The 23,965-nt window shown below is 46.0% G+C and overlaps 1 protein-coding gene and 1 long non-coding RNA gene across 2 annotated transcripts in view; one reads left to right on the top strand and one right to left on the bottom strand.

Moving 5' to 3' along the window:
- CFAP61 (cilia and flagella associated protein 61) overlaps positions 1–23,965 on the top strand; it is a 2,971,729-nt gene that overhangs the window by 810,092 nt on the left and 2,137,672 nt on the right. Inside the window, exons 9-10 of the mRNA XM_069608074.1 lie at positions 4,890–4,975; positions 10,665–10,754. Coding sequence (XP_069464175.1) covers positions 4,890–4,975; positions 10,665–10,754 — 176 coding nt within the window. The remainder of the gene's footprint in view (positions 1–4,889; positions 4,976–10,664; positions 10,755–23,965) is intronic.
- Positions 1–23,965, bottom strand: part of LOC138467814 (uncharacterized) — a 213,852-nt gene that overhangs the window by 65,162 nt on the left and 124,725 nt on the right. The window contains exons 2-3 of the long non-coding RNA XR_011268148.1: positions 3,325–3,468; positions 2,869–2,971 (exon numbers count right to left, since the gene is read on the bottom strand). This is a non-coding gene — a long non-coding RNA (uncharacterized lncRNA). The remainder of the gene's footprint in view (positions 1–2,868; positions 2,972–3,324; positions 3,469–23,965) is intronic.

Here is a 23,965-nt window from a genome sequence, read left to right as displayed (position 1 = left end):
TCACATGAGAAGCAAAAGGCAAATAAATCCATTGTTGAGCTCTTTTATGACTGGCAGAGTGGTCGTGTGTCCTTAATTGACAAGAAGGAACGCTTTCTAGACCATTTCCAAAAACCTAACATTGACATTAGACCAGTTACGAGTAACCCAGAGTGAAAACTACATTTATGGAAGGTCGCATGTTCCCAATGTGTTTCCCAAAGGAAGTCAAAGTTGTAAACTTTAACATTACACAGGAATTCAAATTCTATTCACAACTTTAAACTTGCAAATCTACTTTAAAAAGTGGTTGCGTGTGCCCAATTGTGTTTTCACTCAAAAGACTGAATCATATACTGTATCCAAAATTGACATTCTTTCTAATTTCAAGAAGTAAAGAGTCTAAAATACTGAAGAGAACAAGAAGCAGTACCCACGCCAGGAGGCAACCCGTTTTCATAGTGAAACCAGTCTTAGTAAGAGCTAAAGAGCTATCCACGTACATTGTGAAGCTGTCAACAGTCAAGTGGCCTAAGATACAAGTGTGGCATTGTTACCTGGAGCTGAGTGGCACTATGGCTTCTGGGTAATTAGTTGGGCAGAAAAGGTATGAGTAAAGCTGGGGAAGGGGAGTTAAATGCTTATGAAGAACAAGCAGAAGTACATTTCAACATGTGGTGCTAGAGACTACTGAAGATAGAGAGAAGTAAGTTGTGTGGGCAGAAGCAGGTTGTTCTGGTGGCAGTCAGATCGACGGAAGAGGCAAAGAGGCTTCCCCTTTTTAGAAGGTCATTAAAAGAAAGAGTGCCTTGCCTACCTGAAGAGGTCTAAGTGTCTTGTCAGATTGTGCCTAATAACTCAAAGGTATGAAGCAGTGGTAGTAGTACTTGAAATGTGGTGGTATGCTAAGTTGTCAGCAGATGTCACATTGAAGTGGTTTGAAGTAGCAAAGTACTGTGGGACAATGGTGACTGTTCTCATAGTAATAATAGTAGAGGAGTGGTTGTTGAAAGGGAAGCAACAGTAAAAAGTGAAGCATCTTGACAAATGTACCAAATGTACTGAAGAAGTCCTAACCAAATGTCAAGTGTAATTGAAGAGGTTCTAAAGAATTGTGTATTATTGTCATTGAGGACATATTACACCTTCTGTGACAAATTACCTTTAAGAAGAGACAAAATATCATCAGAACCAGGATTACCATTGGTGCTATTTTCTTTTCTGGAAATAGGAAGAGGATCTTTTCATCCGGGAACAAAGAAGTATTACCAGTGGATTTGTTTTGATGAACTTTTGCTTTGATTTGGAGTTGACAATAATTGGTTCAAGATTTTTCTTCTCCTTTGAACGTTTTTAAGTAGACTTTAAAGTCTGGGGAAGGGATCTTGCCCAGGACAGGTGAAAGCCATTCAGATATTGTTTAATATTGTTTATTGCATTGTGTTGCTATATGATTTCTTTTGTATGTTTTGTTGTTTAGATTGAGTTCCAGCTTACCCATGCTAGAGAGTGTTCCCTTAGCCTGTAGACTAGGTAGGATATCCCTCGGTAGAGTAGGGCAAGCAATGCTTTGTTTGAAAATATTTACTTTCATAAAATGTCATATTTTGAGAAAACTACAAGCCGTTGTCCACCTCGCATTACTGACCCCTCACATCCCCCTATGGGAGTACTCTACACAGAAACATGTTGATGGCTTTTTTGGAAAAAGGGTCACTGTGATCTGTAATGGCACTTGTTCTTCCAATGACCAAGCTGTTTGCAGTAATTATTTTGTGTTTGTATTTGTATTTTATTTATATTTATATAGTGCTTTATTTTCAAAATGCTGCACAAAAGAACATCAACAGTACATAAAATCAGTATAAACAATAATGTTCACAATAGCCAGTAGGAATCAGGCAGGAGACTGAAGTAGATAAGTTTGTAGAGAAAAGCGAAATAGTAAGATGTAATAGATCAAAGAGAAAAATGAAGGAGATTCCAGTGGAGAGGAGCCAACAACTGGAAGGATCGAAAACAAGATTGTGCACAAGGGGCACATGGAACAGTAAGTAAAAAGAGTCCAGCAGAACGGAGAGAACGAGATGGGGAGTAAAATGAAAGAAGAGAAGCAAGATAATCGGGCGCAAGACCGTGTAAAGATTTGAATACTAAACAAAGGAAGTTGAATTTCAACTGAGAATGAAAAGAAAGCCAGCCAAGAGTGTTAAGTGAAGTAGAAATGGAATCACAATAAGATAATAAGCAAAGCGAACGGATAGAGGAGTGATGAATTGATTTAAGAGGTCTAGTTGAGAAAGAGGAAGGCCAAAAAGCAGAACAGAATAGTAGAAAAGTCGAGAAAAGATTAGAGAAGAGACCAAAAGCTTTGCAGCATGAAATGTAAGAAAGGGCCGAATTCTACAGCTAGTTACACGCGAACAGGTCTGTCTGTGGTCCAGTGAACCCAGATGCCCCAATTTACCCTGCAAATCTTGTTGTCCCATATACCCTTTCTGCCCAGCTTGCCCTGGATGTGGTGTTCCTCTTCTCCTGTTCCACCCTCTACCTCCAAAACCCCATCTAAAGCCCCCTCTGTTGGGAAGCCTGTCACTGTAGGCTCTGCAATTGTCAACGCAATAGCTTACTCTCAATGCTTTGCATTTGCTGTTCCTGACACACCACACAATGATTTACAACCGTCACTACTTCTGATAAGGGCTTATTCTTTTACCCAATGCACACTGTTTTCAATTGTGCCTGAATCTTAGGTAGTAGATCAGACACAAAGGAATTTGTTTTGGCTTCCTGTGCAGTCATGTCTGGTTAGTGAGTACAGAGTGACAATTACCTTCAGTCGGACTAAATATTCTGCAGGTGATTCACCTTTGTTCTTCTTGCAGTTACCTGACTTTGCCCAATCTGTTTCTTTAGGGCAGATTGCTGGAATCACAGAAATCCATCCATCTTTAGCTTGCCCCAGGGTGTTTCCAGTACCGGGTTCCACCGCCTGCAAGGAAGAATGCTGAGTTAGCCACTGCGCAACCTCAGGCATCATTACGACCCTCGTAAACTGGTTCATGTCAGCACAAGCAGGAATGTGGCACTGTATAACAGTGGGCATCTCCTCAATGAACTGTTGCAGTTCCAACCTAACATTGGGGAACCCTTTGGCCGTCAATACCACAGTGATGGAACAGGCAAAAAGAAGCACTACAATGAAATAGCCAACCTATAACTGCCACCCCATATTCGCATAAGCCCCCAAGCCAATCCTCCCGTTCACCCATCATGATAAAACCGTCGGCTCCCCTGAGAGGCTCCTGCAAATGCCCCACTTACAGGCGTTATCCTCCCCATTACCTGTTGGAGTTTTTAACCAGGACTATTTGTGCACAGGGGACATTTCAGAGGAGGTTGTTCACAAGTATGGAGATTCATCTTTGTTGCGCGAAAGAACCAAGTCATGGCACCAACTGTTGGAGTAATCACTCACATTCTCATTTTCTGTAATGATAGAAACAAAAGGTGATTTATTAGTTTGCTTGCCTGTGAAACTGACAGAACCTTGTCTATTAACCCATTCCCTCCTAATTGATCCGAACCGCTGTCCAGACTGGTCCGCTTTGAAGAGCATCAACCACACAGGCATCGAACCATCAAGAACAACCAGGCTAGGCCTTCTGGCACGTTTATCCCGACTATCACCTTAAACAAAGTCTTCCCTATCTATGTTAATGAATGACATTTGGAAATATACTTCAGGTACATTTGCAGTTACTTTATGTACTTTCAGTCTCACCCCCTCAGGCTAGGGGCATAGGATCTCTACCCCTGTGATGGTATACAGCTTCTACGAATGGCTAATTTTCTGATCCGGCGTTGTGATCCACTGGCCTTAGTCCAACGGCCTTGTCCCAGCTACTTCAGACAGTAAAGTGCCTCATAGTCAGCAGTTTTGGTGCACATGCACAGTTCAGTTCATAACAAACAACCATTGTCAACAGTCAACCAAGGGAGAGGGTGACTTAGGAAAATTTTGCGAAAAGAAAGAGAAAATAATAAAACACTGAAAACGGGAATATGGTCCACTATCATAGGAGAGGAAAGTGAAGCAATCCTTGCAGAGGGCATTCCTGAAAAGCCCAGGTTCTTCTCTCCCCTCCTCTTGTTCTCATCATGCTTAGATTATGTATTTATATACTAGTTATGAGAGGTGTGGACTGCATGCTACGACAATACCCCCGATGGTAACAATGACCAGTAAAAACATATATTTAGCATTTAATATTCGTTTATTTATTCGTTACATTATTTGACGCCTACTAGTGGCATTAACACTTTGATTTTTGTTAAAGGGAGCCATCATTGACAACATCAAGATGCTGCATGCTTCTTACGTTGAGCAATTTCCCTACTGAAATAAAATCCTTTAAACTTGTTTAGAATGCTGGCAAATTATAAAATGTTTGCTGGTCTAGGCTAATATGCTGAAAAGAGAAACATGTCTTCAGGATTTCTATACTTCAGGAGATTGTATTGCCATCCCAATGGCCTGCAAAGTAGAACATATAAAACGTGTTCTTGTACAGTGTGAAAGCATTAGGTAAATGTGCTTTTTGCATTGTGTGTTCCCTAATTGTACTGTGATTTAAATAAATCACAATCTTGTTTTGTGTGTTAATCCTATTTATGCTTTTGAGTTGTGTTTGCACCCATCTGATGCCCTTGATTACAGACATGCCTCATGTAAGGAATATGCTCATGAAATTGCACGGCTAGTTGAATAAAATAAGTTGCATACATGCCTTATGTTGTGGGAGATAAACTGTCCAATAACTGAATAAGATTTCTGCTGATTAATGCACTTGCTGCACGCTTCTCTAGGAAGCCAATTGTTAACATATCCTAATGTCTTTTCTCTGCAGTGATGAGTCGGCAAGCAAGCCCAATGTCATACTCGGAATTATCTCAAGAATCCCAAGAGGGCGAGAGTGAAGAGTCAGACATTAAGGTAATAGTGTTTTATATTCCTGTCTTTCTACATATAGATCGATATGAGTTACTGAATAGCATACAATAGAGTTATTTGGAGCCCTTTGCTTACTTCCTTCCATTCTTGCTAAAAGAACATCCAAGAGAGAAACTTAAATGTGATGAAGGTGCCACTAATATCCCGGCTAAGGACATACCAAACCTGGATAGTTTCCATAAGAAAAAAATCCATTCGAACGAAGAAATGCAAAAAGAGTTTAGTAACAGTTTCCTTAAAGTCCAGTGGACATCTTGCTTTGCCACAAAACTTTCACAAGAGGAAAATGGGTATCTGTGTGGGGTGATGCTTGACAAGAAAAACTAAGAATTATACAAACTGAGACCACTGGGGGGTGCAGAGCAGAATGGCCACCTGAGCACAGAGCCCCGCGTCCACCCACAGTTACAAGAGGTTATCTACCCAAGGCGAGCTCTGAAAATACACTGGGAGCGGTTCAAAGAGACTGGGAGACCGGTACCTTCGCAGGGAGTAGTAGTGGAGGGATGACAGCGAAGCCTAGCCCTACCAGCGCGGACCAATTTGGTCTGTGTGCTTGTGGGCCGATCTGCAGCGGAGGGCAGAGTTTGGCTCCATACAGATCGGAACCTGAGAAGTGAGTTTTCCCACAAAGCAGAGGCACAGTGTTCCGTTGACGCAATGAGGTGACCTATGAAATCTACCGTCAGCCTGCAAGATAAGAAAGCAGTGAAGTGGCAGCAGCGTGAGCCAGGCTGCCTGAGCTTGGCAAGAAAAGGAGGCACCACTGGAGAGGGCTGGTGACGGCGGCCTCCAGTGGGCCCTGGTCCTTGCAGACCGCATCTGCTGCTGCGACACATGGTGAGAGGCCGCGGAGGAGCCCAAAGGGTATTGTGCTGCTGTGGTGAAGGCTCCCAGCCTAACACACCAGGACCTGCGGGGAGTGGCACTGGCACCTGATGTTTGCAGTTGGAAGCTCCAGGGATAAAGGTTCCCCACCCTGATACTCCAGAAGTGGAGAGGGCTAGGTCCCACCATGACGCTTAGACACTGTAATGTACCACACACTTGGAGAAAACGAGCCCCCCCTCCCCCAGGCTAGTGCGACAGTTGGTGGAGTGCACACCCTGGGGGCATTGAGTGTGGAAGGGGGCCCTGCTGGAAGGGAGGCAACACAGTGGACTGCCACTCCAATGCTGTAATCTACAAGCCCATTTGGATGATCACGTAGCCCAGAGCAGGAACCCAATAATAGCATTTGAGGCAGAGCACCACCCAGAGGAAAACTAGGGAGAAGAGGACTCTAAATACAAGGGGGTTCCACAGGGACAGGGGGCCTAGTGACAGTATCAGCACTGGGAGTGCCGGGTATTCTTGACCAGGGAGGAGGCAGGAAATCCTGAGACATGTAACCCACGGGGATGAGGGATGGAGAAGGCCAATGACGGTACATAGGGCCTAGAGGCCCTGGGAGGCATACAGCAAGATATCCATGCAGTATTAATGGAGTTGAAGGTGTTTTGAGCAGAGTGCCCGGTGTCGATGGGTGCTCTCATGGACCATATCACACAAGTGGTAGATAGAGTGGAAGCACTGGAGCATGGTCAACCCTCAGCAGACATTGCAGAGGTCAGAGTAGAGGCAAGCCACACGGAGTTGGAACTCAAGGAAAGGGAAGCCAGGAGCAAGATGGACGATATTGAAAATAGGGAGAGGGGAATGAACCTGAGAATATGGGGGCTCCCTAGCAAGGACACGGAAACACCTCAGGATTTTGAGCATCTATTGAGAAGTGTGTTGCACAAACCTGTGGGCCAGACGCATGAGAGAGGAATATGGTTTGGCAGGGTTCAAAGAGGTGCTGGGTTGGAGAAGGACCTCCCTCTGTGGTGACAAAGTGCTACTACTACAGTAAAAAAGAAGAAATATTACAGAAGGCTCAGGAAGTGGGCACTGTGGTGTGGGAGGTTGCCTCTGTTAAAATCTTCCATGATCTCTCCTCATACACTCTCGATCAAAGAAGGAAATGTAGACCGCTGACAAAATGACTTCAGGAGAAAGGGGTGCACTACGGTTGGAGGTTCCCTTTTTAGTGCTGTACTGAGTACAACGAGGAGCACTACGCATTACACCAGGGCGAAGAGGCTGACAAGCTTCTCCATGTGCTGCACAAAGAAGGGACCCTGCTGGAAAGCGACTCTACGCCAGCTGCGAGAGCATTTAAAAGTGTGTTTGCTTAACCAAAGGGCCCGCAGGAGGGAAAAGTCTAGAAGATCCAAAAAGTCCCAGGTCTCACAATCTTCACCCCTAAAATGATAGGTGCAGCCCACACCTGGGGGGATTTTTCAAATCTTAATGGAATGAAGTGTGAGGAATTGCTGTGCTGAGGAACGAGAAGCCAAGATGCTGACACACCGACAAAGATCCCGAGTGTCTTGCCGAGGTGACTTCGCAGGATTGGGAGCCCTTGTGAGGGAAGGCGTACAGCAGGCGCTGTCAGGGAGCAGAGGCAGAGCCAAGCACGAAGGACGGTGTGTGCTAATAAGAGCACTCGGATAACTGGCAAGCTGGTTTTCCCATTTGAGGAAAAGCTGCCGATCTGAGCTGCAAAGACCACTAAGTGTTGGGAGACAGTAGGAACGCCGGAGAGCTCCAGGGAACCTTGGAAATGATAACGGTCTACAGAAGAAGTGAAATATTACACTTTCTGAAAGTTGAACTGAATGAAAGGAGCTGTTTAAGCAAGCCCACACAATTGAACACTGCATTTTCTAAATACCGAACTGCATAAAAAGTGCCATTCAAGCCTGCACAACTTAAAGTTACATTTACTGCAAACTGAACTGAATGAAAAGCACTACACTGATGAATACAACACAACAATACATTTACTGAATATTGAATGTCCGGAAAGTCGTGGTTTGAATGAAAACAAGTAAATGTTGCAATGAAAAGTAAGTCGTCACTTGATCGGACTATGAAGTGCTAAAAGACTGCATGAACATTCTGGGACAATCAAATATATTAAGTAACCCAATTCCAGAAAAGCACTTTAAGAATAATGTGAAAGACCTAATGAAGAGTTGTCTTGAATATTAGTGAGCAACGTCTTTGGGGAAAAATATGGTTGTGTGACCTGTGATGGGTGGACCCATGGGGTCTAACAACTGCGCCTAAACAAGGAAGTTTCCTAACACAGACATTGCCAACATCAAGAGTCAAATCACAGACAAGGTATGTGATTGCTGGTTGTGTGACCCGTGATGGGTGCACCGTATGGTCTGACAACTGTGCCTAGACCAGAAACCACTATATTGGAAAAGCAGCAAAGAAGTGTGTGCCCTTGGTGAAGCTAACCAACGGACTGGTCAAACAGACCCTGGATTCTCTTGTGAACTTGTGAACAGAGGAAACAAGTAACTGCTCAGCATACATCTTGGGGAATCAAACCCTGAGAACCAAAGAACTGGAGAGTGTTTCTTGGGGGAAGGGAGTCCCAAGATCACAGTGTTGTATACACTTTATTACATTTGAACTTGGGGAAGGGAAATCCAAGACCCTCTTTTTATGTGAACTGTGATGCCTGTGAACCTACAGAAGGTAACTTCAGAACTTGATCAAACCTCCTTGAAACAAAGTTACATTGGAAATCTATTCAACTTGAGACAGAAAACTCTAGATTAACTCAAATTGCCGGTATTTGCACATTTACTTTTGAACACTTATATTTGGTTGAGAACATTTCCCCACTAGATGTTGTGATAGTTGTGAGAACAAGCATAGGTTTTGACACAGACAGATTTTGGTCTGGACTTGTGGACACAGACTTTCTTGAGATTTCTTTAGGCAGGGAAAATCCCACCATAGCATAGGGTTAGTTAGCAGTTACACCATCCTGATTATCAATAATGCTTTGTTTAGAAATATATATGTTGTCTGCGTCACCACTCCTGATACCATGCTTATCTCGCACCCCATATACAGGGAATGTGTGGAGGACGTAGGCTTTCGTATACTCCCAGATGGGTTCAGATACCTAATGATAGAGATACCTAGGGATCTTAATAATTTATTTTTAGTGAACTCGCCCCTTCCCCCTTTGGGATATGTTGCAGGCAGATATGGAGCAGTGACTAGGCTGAATCTCTCTTGGATTGATTTGTGTTAAGATGGGGATCCTCTCCAAATTTCTATTCCTATTCCAGATACTTCTGATTAATGTTCCACCTTCCTTTTTGGAATTGGTGAGGAGGCGGCTCTTGAAATAGTTGTGGGTCAGAGTGAGACCTAGGATGGCGTACAGGACCCTCACACTGTCACGGAAGGAAGGTGGGGGTGAGATTCACGGATTTGGATGCAAATTACTGGGTGGCCATCTTCGTATAATGATAGACCATCGGGACCCGTGCTCTGGGAAACAATGCGTGAAAATGGATAACACAATATTGGCACAAGTCACACTGGGGGAGTGGCTTTGGGTTCCCCAGAGGGGTGAAGCATCCTATGTATACAGGGATTTTGGGCAGCATGGAAAGAAAATGGAGCCACGCATTGGCTCTTAACATGGCCCTAGTCCCCCCCCAAGCTGCATCTGGGCTCCTCCCTTTAGAAACACAATAGCTAAACCCCTGCAGTTCCAATCTTGATATGAGGCCGACCTCAGTAGAGCTGGGTAGTTGTGGGAGGATGGGACATTTATGTCCATCAGCAGACTAGAGGAATGCCTTCACATTGGCAAGCTTTCTCCCTTCCGATACTTGCAACTTAAGGGAGCCCACACTGAACCAAGGTGGGGGGACAATTTACAGAGGGGCCGAACCACCTTTGAGCAGATTATCCTGCAGAACACAGGATCTCAAGGCCGAATAGCATATATTTATAAGACTGTTGTAGGCAGAACCTATGGACCGCTTGACAGCCAGGGAGAAATGGGCAACAGACTTACAGAGGGATATAATTGATGACTTATGGTCTAGAATGTGTAGGAAGGGTCTCTCACTCCATGGTATCCCTATAGTACAGGATGCAGGCAATAAAACGTATACATTGTTGACAGTGCCCCCAGCCACTCTAGCCAAAATTTACCCCGGGGTGGATTCCCGATGCTGGAGGTGCAGACATCTGAGTGCGGACTACTTCCACATGTGGTGGGGGTGTGCTCATATGCAGACATGCTGGTCTCTCGTGGATCAAGGGGATTGATCGGGTATCTAGGCGGTTCTCAACATGGTGTATGCTGTTTGGGGTGCATGAAGAGAATGAGATGGAAGAAGCAGGGGGGCACATGGTACGTACCCTACTAGTCTCAGCCAGGTGCTCCATTGCGCACAGTTGGAAACAAAATAGAACCTCCGCAGACAAGGAATGGCTCCAGAATGCTGGAGCGATTTATGATATGGAATATTTAACATATATCTTAGATGAGTCAAAGCCGAGTATCGAGGAGAGTTGGCTCCCCCTTCTTGCGAAATATAGCAAATAGCCCACTTTATGGGCAGAGCCAGACTATATGTTGGACTAAGACTGTATTTTGATAGATATTGTGACCACAGAATGAAGCATGGGGGCGGGGGGTCATGTGGTTCTTAAGTGTAACATGTTACTGGTCGTAACATGTTTCAACGTTTATTTGCTTTAGTTAACAGTGCCAAGATTTATGAAAACAACATGCGGTTTATTTCTGACCCTATAGATCGATTCAGTGACTGAGGAAGAGGCTGAAGTTTCCGAAAATGTCCTTGCAGAGCACACAACTCTAAGTTCTACATCACTTGTAACAGAGGTAAATTTGATTGACGTGATCATTCTAAAATTATTTTTCAAAATTCATAAAGTCAAGTTTTGCCACTAGACTTTACATTTTACTTTTTGAGAATATTTTAATAATGAGTATGAGATTTTTCTTTCACTATGTTCAGAAATCAACTAGTCAACAGTTTTTCAGGATGTGTCTACTGGTATTGCACATGGATAGACACACGTGGCATGCCTGGTTGCAAGTCAGCATAGACCATTCTCCTAATTCTTTTGTCCCCCTTTTTCTTCCCTCTGTTAACACACAGTACATGATCCCTCTTCGACCATTCCAACTGATGTTCCCTGTGGAGTGTTGCTGACTGCATCCGTCATCACACCCCAGTCCTTCACCACGACCAAGTTCTTCAGCAGTGTCGCACCCAAAGAGTTCCTTTTCGCTCTCCCATTAGCTTCCCCCGCCTCTATAACACACTTTCAATGAACCTCCTTGCCCCCAGCACTGATTTCTCCCCCAGATTCCGGCAGCATGGGTTTGCCTTCTATTTCCCCTTCATCAAGATCCTTTTCCCACAGCCCACTATCAATATTCTAGTAAAGAGGAGGGTGAGGTGGAGATGCGCTAGACATTACAACAATAAGGCACACTAGTAATATTGTTGATGCTTTAATTGTGGCAGGAAACAGCCGACGCGTGTTTAGACACACAGGTCGTTCTCAAGGCATAAGCAAAACAATTGTGTTGATAAGTCGTAGATGAGTGCTCTCACATGGAGAATCAAGCGGTGTAAATATCACGCTGACAGGACACGTTGAAAAAAGTCATGCCGTAATGGCCGTAGCAAGTATATATCTCGTTTTATCGAGCGGTCAGAAATCAGTGATTTAATCGAGCGGTCAGAAATCACAGTGCCACACAACAATCTCTGTGTGAACTAACCTAACATGGCTCCTTAGTATAGAAATTCTAGTAATGCTGGCAACCCTGGTCCACTTTGCTCACCTTGTGTATAGGCGCTATATAAATAAACTATCATATCATATCACCTGACATTACTAGTGAGAAGGAGTACCTCTTAAACCGACTCCGAGATACTCTGGGCATCACGGATCTGACACTGGCCTGGTTGACCTCCTTCCTGTTCAATCGGCCCTCCAAGGTCCAACAGGGCCCTTTTCTCTCCTCTACCTCACTCTCTAGGTGCAGCATCCCTCAGGGCTCTATCCTCTTGCCGTGGCTATTCAACATTTACCTTGCCCCTCTTGCTCACTTGATCTCTACCTTCTCTCCTCATTTCCAGTGCTATGCTGATGACACTCTGCTCTCCTCCTCTACCTCCTCTCCTTCTTCTCTCATTCCCCATATAAATAAACACTCATATCATATTATTTCCTGACTGCAATTCAGGCATGGTGTGCTGCTAACGATCTCTGTCTCAACTCCAGTAAAACCGAGATCCTTCTCATCGGTACTCCCCCTCCATCCCCCCCCCCTACTCTCTGACCACCCTCCTTGGGCCCCCTCCCCACTCCCTCCTGTGAGGCAAAAAACGTGGTTGTCATCTTCAACACCTCTTTCACCTTCTCACCTCATATCGCCGACCTTGCCAAGAAGGTTTGCTTTCATCTCTACCTCCTCAGAGGCATTCTCCCTTTCCTCACTTTCCCTCAGAAACTCAATGCTCCAGAGCTCTGGTAATCTCCAGGCGGGACTACTGTAACATCCTCTTTCTCAATCTGCCTCTTTCCTCCCTCCACCCTCTCCAACTAATCCAGAATAGGACTGCTAGACTTGCCTTTGGCCTCAAGCACAGGGACCGTATCTCGTGCCGTAAAATCTCTCCATTGGCTCCCGGTGGCTACAAGGACCAAATTCAAGACCGTCTGCATCATCCACAAGGCATTCTGAGGCCTGGGACTGCACTATATTCAACCTTCTCTCCGTAAATACCTCCCTACTAGAGCCTTTTCGGTCCTCTTGCTCAAACTCTCTGCAGGTCCGACCTTTCTCCAAGCAGAGAGTGCGGGTAGATCTTTCTTCGGTAGGAGCCTCCCTCTGGAATGGCCTCTCTGCCCCTTTCAGACTTCAGCCAGATCTCCTCAAGTTCCAGAAGCTTTTCAAGGCATTCCTCTTCTCCTCCTTCCATCTCCTCCCCCCTGCTGATTCTTCTGTGCTGCACTGCGACAGGCCTCCTGGAACCCTATGAGTCATACAGGGGTCAGGCCTCCAACGAACAGTCTGCCTCAGCAGCCCCCCTTCTTGCTAGCACTTGCCCCTGGGCACCCTTGCTGACCAGACTACGGATTCCAGTCCGTCCCCCCACACCTCCTGCTCGCACTAGCTCTCCCTCTCCCTCATCCCATCCTCACCTCACCGCTCGACCTTGAGCCTGGCTCTCCCCCAACTTGCACTTACCCTCATCTCTTTCCCCACCACACTTGCCCTCCTGGCCCCACCTAGCACTTAACCCACCACTGCTCTGCCCCCCCTTTTCCTTCCCTCTCGCCCTTACCCCCTGCACTTCCTGCTTGCTGCATCTGCACAATCCAAAGGTCACACGACCTAGCAGGACCGTTATTATTATTATCTTCCTCTGTTCCCCCTCCCCCCTTGTCTTGTGGCACCTGGAAACACTTTCTGCTGTATAGGCGCCATACAAATGTCCAATAAATAAATACAAAATGAGACAGCTCATTGTGAAGCTTGCAAATCATATCCTGCAGTGATTTCTTTTATTATCACATCATTTTGCGTTCTTGTGCAGGGCTTATAGTTTTGTAACATTCTAAATGCAGGACTGCAAGTAATTTAATGAAATATGAAGTGAGCCTAAAAGCAAGACTGGTTGATTATTTGTAAGATCACATGGACAACTTGAGATTGCTTTAAACTGCCATATGTGTTCTTCTTCTGTTAAGAAATAAAGACACGGGCGAGAAGAGCATGTGTGCTAAAGTCACCTCCTTTTTAGGCAATGTTTTCCACAGGCTTGCAGCTTACTACGGGAGTGGGCAGAGCCTAAATGATTCCTTATGGGAATTGAAGACGAACATGGACACCCTTAGCACTTAAGGTGTTAAGGAGGCCAGATCGGAAACGCACTGGAACTTGAATGCCTATTTGCCGCTACAAACTTAATTTCCAAACATTAACTCTTAAAAGAAGCTGCAACTGATCAGGGTCTCTCTCACACTTCATTCATCATTGATAGCACCTTTTGCCACAACCTTATTACAAAAGAACTGCCTAAAATAGAGTCTGTGTGAAAAGACAGAGCACCATCAATATTATGGTGGGCTTAAGAAATCTAAGGAAAACCCCTTTCACCTTATGAAGTGAGTCGAATAGCCAGTTTCAGATAACCAGTCACATATGTCACAGCACCACCTAGTAGCCATCCTTGGAAGCTCACTGCATCATAATATTGGTGAGTCCAATCACAAGGATGTCAACTACACAACAGTGATGATCCTGAATGCTGGTTAAACAGGTTTGTGGTTGTTGCATCTATGTGAGCTTTTGACTTATAAAATAATACTTCTTTATAAAACAATGGCTTCAATCTCGTATGGAACAAAATTCTTTTAATAGCTGTATGCCCACAGTGTTTTTTGCTGTATGTGTCTGTCAAACGTCCAGTGATGGCTACTTGTAGCGCTGTGTTTACCTTGTTTACTGAAATGACCTATTCTATTCTCAGAATATACAGTTAAAGTTTTTTTTGTCTTGCTTTTTCAATCAGTCATATTGATAGTGCTTGAAGTGTTTAGGCAGTAAGGATGTTCAGCACATCAAAATGTCGAACAACAAACGTGAAATGCAAATGTGGTTGTTGCATCTTTTTTTATTGTGATAGTTTTATCAAAACTTTTGACAACAGTAACATTATAAAGAAACAAAAGTGCTCATCATAACATAAACTAATGTAAAAAGGAAATAAAACAGATCAATTATAAATAGGACAACAATATCAAATATATTTAATTCCAAGAGGTAACTTATCACATGGTGGTTCATTCATGTTTAAAATACATCAAATTCATTCAGAATTTCATCTATTAAAATGACAAGTTAACAACTGAGACCAAAAGGACTTAATACCAAGCAGTCTTACATCATCTACATATTCTGTGAATGTGTGATATCTCAAATTTGCCGTTGCTTTGCATTCTATCAACAGATGTTTGAGAGTCTCGTCACTGGTCGAAGTTTTAGAAAGACAGCAACCTCTACTAAGGCCACGATAGGGACACCTACTCTTTCAAGAGTTCTAAAATGTTAAATGTAAATCGAAGCAAAATAAGTCTAGCTTTCCAATTCAGAAATTTGGTGCTAAGTATTGAATCTATGAAATGTAGCACTATATTCTTTAAAATAAGAGTATCTTAAAATGTCCTTCCCTTGTTGGATCCAATCATACCTCTTCACTTTCAGTTTAATTTAACCTTGTAAGGATTTTCAAACAGTCTGTCAATCACTACAAATGTCAAGAGCCTGTTCACGCGCCTTAATGAATACCTCAAAAGGTTTCGGGGAATTTCCCAGCATTAAGATCTTCATAAATGGAAAGTTGGGGAGGATTCAGAATTTTGTGGAAAATCATGAGATTTGTATACAGAATAATAGATTGTCATGATGGAAGGCCTAGCTCCTATCTAATGAGTGCCATAGAGACAGAGGAAGGGAGAGTTAGAGTCTTCTTCCAAATAAGAACTTCCAGGCGATTTAACAGCACCTAATCCTTTAAGTGTGATACTTCATGGGCATATGTCAACGCAGGGCTAACTTTGGTACCAAAGTAAATTTACATAATTTTTTAAAATCATATTCTTCTGGGTACTTTAGCAATTCTATGTTGTAGACGAATAAAAATATCCTTAGTGCATGATTTGTCATACAGTGCAATACCCAAATGTATTAACTGATTTACACTTTGTATACAGTACCCATAGATCATTACAGCCCAATAGGGGTTCTGTCGAAAAACATAAGATCATCAGCATAGGTTAAGAAGGGTATATGCAGGGTGCGCTGTTGAGCTGCTGGATCATGAAGATGTGAGCCCTAGTAGCTCCCCCAGCGCTGCCGACATTCTTGGGTATAAATCCTCATTAACGTTCATATCCTGCTGCTATATTGAGCTACATGAGTAGCTGAACGTCTCGGCTTCATTTCCCTGCAACACCAGAGGAAATCGGTGTCAGTTAGCTCAGTGCCGACGAGTTTTTGAAAAAGGTTCCAGGGCCCCCCACCATCTTGCTGCAGTAGCCAACAGCACGGGAGCAGAACCTGCTGGGACATCTGAGGTGCTGGTCTGATAAAGTCCCCCGCTGCTGGAGGAGCCGGGGTCACAGCGGGGGATTGCAGCAGGGAATATATAGCATGCCTAAAGCCTGTGAAACACACTGCAGCAGGCGTGCCATTGCAACAATGGAAGTTAACTTGGGACCAGGCCACCAGCAGTGTGAGGGGAGGCAGAGTTGGGCCTCAGTGAACGATCTGGCGACCGCTGTGCTGGTTATAGCGGATGTTCTGGAGAACAAACACACAACATACTTGAGCCTGGCTGCTGGCGGTGAGACTGATCACCTGTGGCTGGTTTGAAGTGTGCCACCCGGTGCCTTGGTGAGTGGGGGAGTGGGAGCCACCGGGTTGCAGAACTGGGCTGAACCGGGCCGCCGGCAGTGAACATTTCACTGCAGGGGCAAGTGAGCAGTGTGTGAGGCCATGGTGATATACGAAGCACAATGCAGTTGTGGGTAAGACTGACCTCTCGAGTGTGTGACCCCCGATCCCCCCACATTCTGGGGTTGGCACCTGGGAGGTCAAGAAGAGGCTTGTGAGGTGAACGCTGCCTGCTGCTGGCATTGTTTGAGGGACAGGTGAACCGATGATTGGATCGAAGGAGGTGCAGAAAGGTTCCTAGTGCCTCCTGCGATCACTGCAACAAAAAGACCAGAGAAGGAGGAGGATACACCTGGATCTGGCCGTGGGTGGTGAAAAGGATTGGCAGTGGGTGAGCTGTGCGCAGCCCAGAGCCTGTGCGGCTTGGTGAAGCGGGAAATCCGTTGCTGCATAATCGGAACCGGACCGGACTGCAGGGGGTGACGGAAAGGATCATTCCTTAGTGCGACTGTCACTGGGACATGGGGGGGCCCCTGGGATATATGGTGCACTAATATTTAGGGGCGAGGGCAGCCTCTCAAGGTGTGCTGCCCCCTGCACTGTGAGAACAGCACGCAGGGGTACCACCAAATCATCCTCTCTAACAGAAACTTGCACAACGGAAATGGACTGCTGGAGCACAGTCGGGGGACCCACTGACTGAGTGGGGGGGAATCCCTCTGGGCCTACTGCATACTTGTGACTGGGGGTAGATGCCCTGTCAGGGTGAGAGCCTTTGAATTTCAAAACTGTTTGGCGTGGGGTGTCATTCAGATAAGGAGTGTGGCGCCAAGTGCTAAAGGTGTCAGTGTTGCCTCAACTACCACATGATCTTGCTAACGAGGGACCCTTGTAGATCGGCAGCAGCATTTGGCAAGACATTGGGAATCTGTGGGGGGACAACCAGCAGTTGCCAGGGACTGCTCAAACATGAACGGCACCTGCAGGGATGGCAAAAGATAAACCCAGAAAAGGGAAGGATGCAGAACAAGATGGACCGTTATACAGCGAGTGCCCCTCTGCCCCCTGACACGCCACAGGATACGGCCGTGTCCTGCTTGGGTGCTTCCGGAGAAGATCGGAGAATATCACTCACAGACATTATGAGCACCATAGGAGATTCCAGGTCCTCGGTATAGGCTAAAATTGATGGTCTGGCCTTGGAGGTGTCCTTCCTTTGGCAAGATCTTCGCAACTTGACTTCACGGGTGGGTGAGGCAAAGCAACGTATATAAGATAATGAGGATGCTCTCAAGTAGATGGAAAGGCAGCTGGTATTGGTCTCTTAGAAGCTCAGTGTCCTGGAAAACTGGGCTGAGGACAGCGATGGAAGATCCTGACGCTATAACCTGCAGATACTGGGCCTTCCAGAGAAAGAGGAAGGGCCTAGTATTTACCTATTTCTAGAGCACTGGCTGACAGACGTAATGGCACCCAAAAAACTCTCCTCAATAGAACTAGCTCATCGTGTCCCCACGGGTCACCCAGTGCCTGGAGCACCTCTGCGCACTGTGGTAGCCCGTTTGTTAAATTACAGGGATCATGATACTCTCCTGCAGATGGCAAGGGTAACAGGCCTGATCATGTATGACTGGAATCGGATTGGTTTCTTCCCGGACTATACAAAGGAGGTACAGCGGGGCCAGACAGTCTTTTGACTCTCTTAAGAGGAAGCTGGTGTTGCTCAGCATTAAGTGTGCACTGTTCTTTCCGGATTTTCCTAAAGTCTATTACAAAAGTATGTTCATCTGTTCCACACCCCTAAGGAAGCCTGGGACTAGATGGAGATGCACATCCTGTCAGGGCCAGTCTCAGGATCATCAAGAGGCCGGTCTAATCAGGGCCGTGATCATGAAACATCCCCAGCCTGTCCTGGCTGGGCCTGCTGATGGTGGGCAAGATCATGAAGACACTGGCTGACTGCGCGGAGGGGGGAATGGTTGGTCCCTTCTATTCTGAGTGAAAGAAGCAGGTGTATAATCATTGTTGTGTCCAATTTTACATGTGAAGATCCTGTAGATGGGGTTCCGTGTGGGTGTTCAAAGGGGGGCTCAGACGGCTCTCTTAGGTGACCCCAAATATGTTTGATTGGGTTGTTTCAGGTTTTGGTTCCCAAAGGTTCTACACGACTCTAGTTGGGGGGGTCGGGGGGTGGGAAGTACGAGTGGGGGTCTTGTCGTTTATGCTAAGGGAATTTGGGGAAGAGTTGGGTGGTGGATTTGTTCGACGATTGGAGCATTGTTGGTGATAAGAATGTGGGAGGTTTACCAGTTGTTTCTCCTGACCAGGGTGGAGAGGGGATGCCTTCTGCTAAAGTGATGTGCTTGTCTCAATTGTATGGCGGGGGAGGATAGACCTAGGACAATTTTCTTTTTAACCTGGGATGTGAATGGGCTGGGATCAAGTATCAAGAGACAACTGGTGTTACAATTTCTTAACGTGCAGTCACCTGATGTTGTCCTTCTCACGTAATGCATTTGGCAGGATCGGAATGCTGCTTCTTTAAGCGTACAAATTACTGCACAGCGATACACGCTGGCTTCTCCCTGGGGGAGAGGTGCACCTTGATATTAATCCATAAGAGAATTCCCTTCCTGCTCCTGGAGGTGTCGCAGGATTTGAGGGGGCGTTTTGTGCTGGTGACTGGTGAACTGTGGGGAGTGGTTTGGGGAGTGGTGTGTTTGTACGCCCCTCCACCCTTGGCGCTGTAATTATTGGATGAAATCCAGGCAGCGCTCTGGCGTAATCAAGTGGATAGGTGGGTTCTGGGAGGGGATTTTAATGATGTCATGCACCCAGCACAAGACTGTATGCACACTAGAACTAGACCGACTGGTTCTCCCACAAAGTTCAACTCATTTGCCTTTGCAATGGGATTGGTGGACGCCTGGAGAGCAGTGCACCCTTTAAAAAAAGGTTTCTCCTTTTTATCGGGAGTACATGGCTCATTATCTAGGTTGGACTACTTTTCTGTACAGACGGGGGATATGCACAGGTCATGGAGCTGGGTACAGGTAAAGGAAGGGAGAGGCCTCCATGGCATATGAATAGCTATTATAAGGGGTTTCCCAAATTTTTGGAAGGGGTGGCCTCTAAGACTAAGATTATAAGGCGGCTGTACTGGGTGAGATGGTCTACCTAATTACGGCTCAGAGAAATGTTCATAAACAGGTGGTGAGAGAGGCAGAGGAACACAGGAGTGGGCAGGGGAGGAAGCATACCTGGAGCAAGGTACTCCGAGCAGGAGGGATGAGCTTCATAGAGTGCAGGAATGACTTAGGAATACTGCCCTGGGCAATGGCAAGCAAGCGCATTGGCTCAAAAGAAGCCAAATCTACGAATCAGGGGATCGGGCGGGGCAAAATGCTGGCCTGGTTGGAAAAGAGGGAGGAAGGGCACAGGATTGTAAGAGAGGTGATAGGTCCGGGTGGGTTGCGAATTGTTGAAGATGCGGGCATTGTGGAAGCATTTGCTGCATATTTTGAGGAGCTCTACTGCTCCTGACAGACTGGGGAGCAGACGGTGTGCTTCCCGTTCTTCACGAGTGTTACTTTGCCGCAGCTGACCCCTGCTTAGGGAGATGACTTGTAGGCAGATATTACGGGGGATGAGGTGGCGGCAGCTGTATTGCATCTTCAGTAAGTGAAGTCCCCAGGGCCCATTGGGTTTCCGGTCGAGGTATGGAAAAAGCTGGGCGAACTGACGCTTCCTCACATGCATCATTTATTTAACCACTTGAGGACCATGGGATTGCTTCCCCCAGGCCCTAGAAAGGCCTGCATAGTGGTAATTCCCAAGGCGGGTAGACCCCCAGAGTCCTGTGTCTCATAAAGGCCTATCTCCCTTATTAATGGAGAGGTTAAGATCCTGGCATGGGTGCTGGCGGAACACCTCACTAGTGTAATTACTTCCCTGGTCCATCTGGATCAGTGCAGATTTTTGCCTGACAAATCCACCAGGATGAATATTCGTAGGTTATTTATGGCCTTATCTCAGGCGCATTCGCTGGAAGAGCTGGAAGCTCTTTTCTTTTTGGACCTGAAAAAGGCCTTTGACTCAGTGGAGTGGAGGTTCTTTTGGGAGGTGATGTCCTGCATGGGGTTTGGTGATGGTTTCCTGGGTTGGGTGCGTTCATTGTGTGCATGTCCAGGAGCAGAGGTCTGGGTCAACGGGGTGACCTCTCGGGCTTTCCCCCTGGAGCAGGGGATGCGGGAGGTCTGCCCTCTCTCCCCCTTTTAGTCACACTGACTATTGAGCTGCTGGCTGTTCATTTAAAAACGGACCGGACTTGGGCTACCTTCTGCTGGCGACATGAGGGTGAGGGCAAAGTCTTGCAATACGGAGGTGACTTGTTGGTCTATCTCAGTAGACCGCAGGAAGCCTGCACCTGGGTCACACAGACCCTGCAAGAGTTTAAAGGGGCAAGTGGGCTGATGGTGAACTGGGATAAGTCCATCTTCTTCATCCTCCAGGGGACTGAGGGCAATCTACCCGAAGACTGTCCATATCAGGTCTCTACATAGGGCTTCAAATGCTTGGGAGTATGGGTGGGTCCTGACCTAAATGACTATATACGGTACAACCTACACCCTGTTAAGAGTACATTCCTGTGCGATGTCACTCTCTGAGGGTCCCTGCCGTTGACACTATTGGGAAAGCTGCCTTATTCAAGATGTTGACCCTGCCAAGGTATATGTACACCCTCCAGAACGCCCCCCTACTAATTCCCAAAAGTGAATTTGACAGAGCGGATGCCGCTCTTCGGACCCTTCCTTGGAACTGGGAGGGGGGAGGCGGTCAGCCCTGCATTGCTTTGGCCACACTGCAGCGCTCAGTTTGGGAAGGGGATATTGGACTCCCTAACCTGCGCAGCTATTACTGGGCCGGTCAATTGGTGGTCGTAAATGATTGGCTGCATGGAGATGGATCGCTACCAGATGCTGTAATGGAGCAGGTGTGGATGATGGGTCTCCCTCCTCTCCAGATTCTATATAGTGGCCAAAAGATGCACAACTCTTCCTGCCTGTGATGCAACATACTAAGCAGGTATGGAGGGGCTTCCATCGGCATATGGAGTGGGGGGGCAGGACCACCCTCACCCAACCTCTGTGAGACAACGCCTCTGTCCCAGAAGTGGACAAGATTGGTAGATTCCTGGTATGGGAAAGAAGTGAGGTGAGAAGTGTGGGGGATGTGGTGAGAGAGGGGGCACTGGTCCCATTTCCAGAGCTGTATAACAAATTTGGCTTCCCAGAGACTGGAAAATACCATTATGTACAGTTGTCACATGCCTTATCAGCCCAGTTCCAGTCAGTTCAGGAGTTGCCTGCCATCTACCCGATATAGGCTAACCTTCTCCTGGGGCGCCTAGATTCAAAGGTTATCTCTACCTTTCATCAGGTCCTCACTGCCTTCGCCATGAAAAATTTAGATACCCTCAAGTCGTGGTGGGAAAGGGATCTGGGCCCACTGGAATCAAAGGATTGGACTGAGGCCTTACTGTTCCTGAGGGAAATTGGTATCTCGGCTCATATAAGGTTGATGCAATTGAAGATATTGCACAGGATTTGCTACTTACACACTGATTTGTTTAAGTGGGGTCGGGCAAAGCGCACTGAATGTCGCAGATGTTGGGGGTGAGACCGAGGGGGGCTGAGTGCACCTTCTCTCATACTCTTTGAGGGTACCCACAGGGGCGCTCTTTCTAGCAGAAATGCTTGGATAAGATCCACTCTGTTTCTGGACTGGTAATACCAGCAGGCCCACAACTATTGCTCTTGGAGGTGTAGGGAAAACAGACTTCACCAGATTTGAGAAACTGCATCTATGGCCGTCAGACCGATGAAACAAACTGTTGCAGCACATTGGGGGGCAGTGGACCGGCCAAGATTGGCAAAATGGATCACTCAAATGGACCGTTGCATGGACCTGGAGAAGAGGATATATAATGCAAGGGGCTGCCCTAGGAAATGGGAGATGATTTGGGGAAGTGGAATGGGGTGGCTAGGGAGGGTGGGACTGACCTCCTTAAAGGGGAACCTTCACATTGTTTCCGGAAGGTTTAATATCTCCCTTGCCATATTGTGTGTTTGATCATGGCAATGTTATCCAATCGTGTTGTATTATTGTATTATTAATTTTCTTTCTCAGGTGTTGGACTGTTTTTATTTTTGTTCTCTGAGTAAGACAATAAAGTGAGTTACCAAAAAAAAAGGGAACGTTATATGCATATGACCTAGTTTAGGGGGAAATGCCTGCACCTCTGCCAGTTCTTCTTTTAAATCCAACAAATAAAGCTTGAAGGGACAAGGTACCAAAACACACCCATGTCCTATGCCATTGTGAGTTGGTATTACTTCCCACAGCATTTAGACGAACCTTAATAGACAGACATACAACTGTGGATTAACCTCAGAAGTTCACCGGGAATACCCCAGTTGTTGCATCGTTTTAATGGGCTTGTTGCTACATAAAACAATGGCAGTAATCCCATATAAAGCAGAAATTGAAGCATTTCTTGTAATGGCTGCAAAGCCGTGTAGCTATTGCTTGTGGCTTTGAACTGGAGTTCAACTTCCAGGGATGGAACAGAAAGTAGGTGGCAACTGCCACTGTGAAACACGTGGCGTGTTAATTGAAATTGACATCTTGTGAGGCTCAGCGCAGGGATAACGTAACATACTGGTTTTCAAATGTTTAGGAGGTCTTCAGCCCCATAAGCCACTGGTCTGCACTGCCCTTGGGATCTGGGACAATGTCAAAACTGGCATGAACTGTACAGAAATGATTTTTAGTTGAGTTATTGAAGTACAGGATGCTTAGAAATGGCCAGTCATAGTGTTTACATCTGGAACGTTGGGAGTTGTGAAAGCAATTGCAGATAGTTTCCGATTACAAAACTGTCTCACTCTGGTAGCAGTACCAAGAAAGTAATACACGAAACACGCATATGTGGGGGACCAATGCTGGCTTCATTTAACTAGTTTAACTGTTTAGAGGGATCGCCTGCGTAAAACATGTTTCCAACTACTGTCTTTTGTTTTCTACCAATATTTACACTTGGTTGCATAACTAGCCTAAACCTTTGAGGGAAGGGGCTAACCCCCACAAATGTTGGGAGAGGGGCTACATGCAGAGACTCTGGGAGGAGGGGCAAACGTGCTTGTGTGATGGAGTTCTCTGCCAAGGCATGCTTGTGGGAGCTAGTGCCAAATTAGCGGCAACGTGTGCAATTTAAAGCACATCAGGCCACTGACATTGCCTCTAAACGTGATTGGATTGAGGGACAATACGCACATGTCTATTGGTACTTGCCAGCACAGTGATGCAGTGGTTTGGGTGTGGTTGGTGTGTGCTTGGCTTTCATGTGCTGCTGCTTCATTGTGCATGTCCAGCAGCAGTATCCTCCCATTCAAGCCAGAGTGTTCTTTTCATCTTAAACTAGCAGAGCTCTTGAATAGAAACACAGCTTTAAAAAGTAATTATTTTCTGAGTCACTTTCTTTCTGTGGGCATTCTTGACCAAATGTGCTGTGTAGGACATCTCACTTTATACAGTCTAGTGAGATTCTTCCA

This window comes from Ambystoma mexicanum, chromosome 4q (assembly GCF_040938575.1).
Source record: "Ambystoma mexicanum isolate Mex_15411 chromosome 4q, UKY_AmexF1_1, whole genome shotgun sequence".
Classification (NCBI taxonomy): Eukaryota; Metazoa; Chordata; class Amphibia; order Caudata; family Ambystomatidae; genus Ambystoma; species Ambystoma mexicanum.
This window is presented reverse-complemented; position numbering and strand designations above follow the sequence as displayed.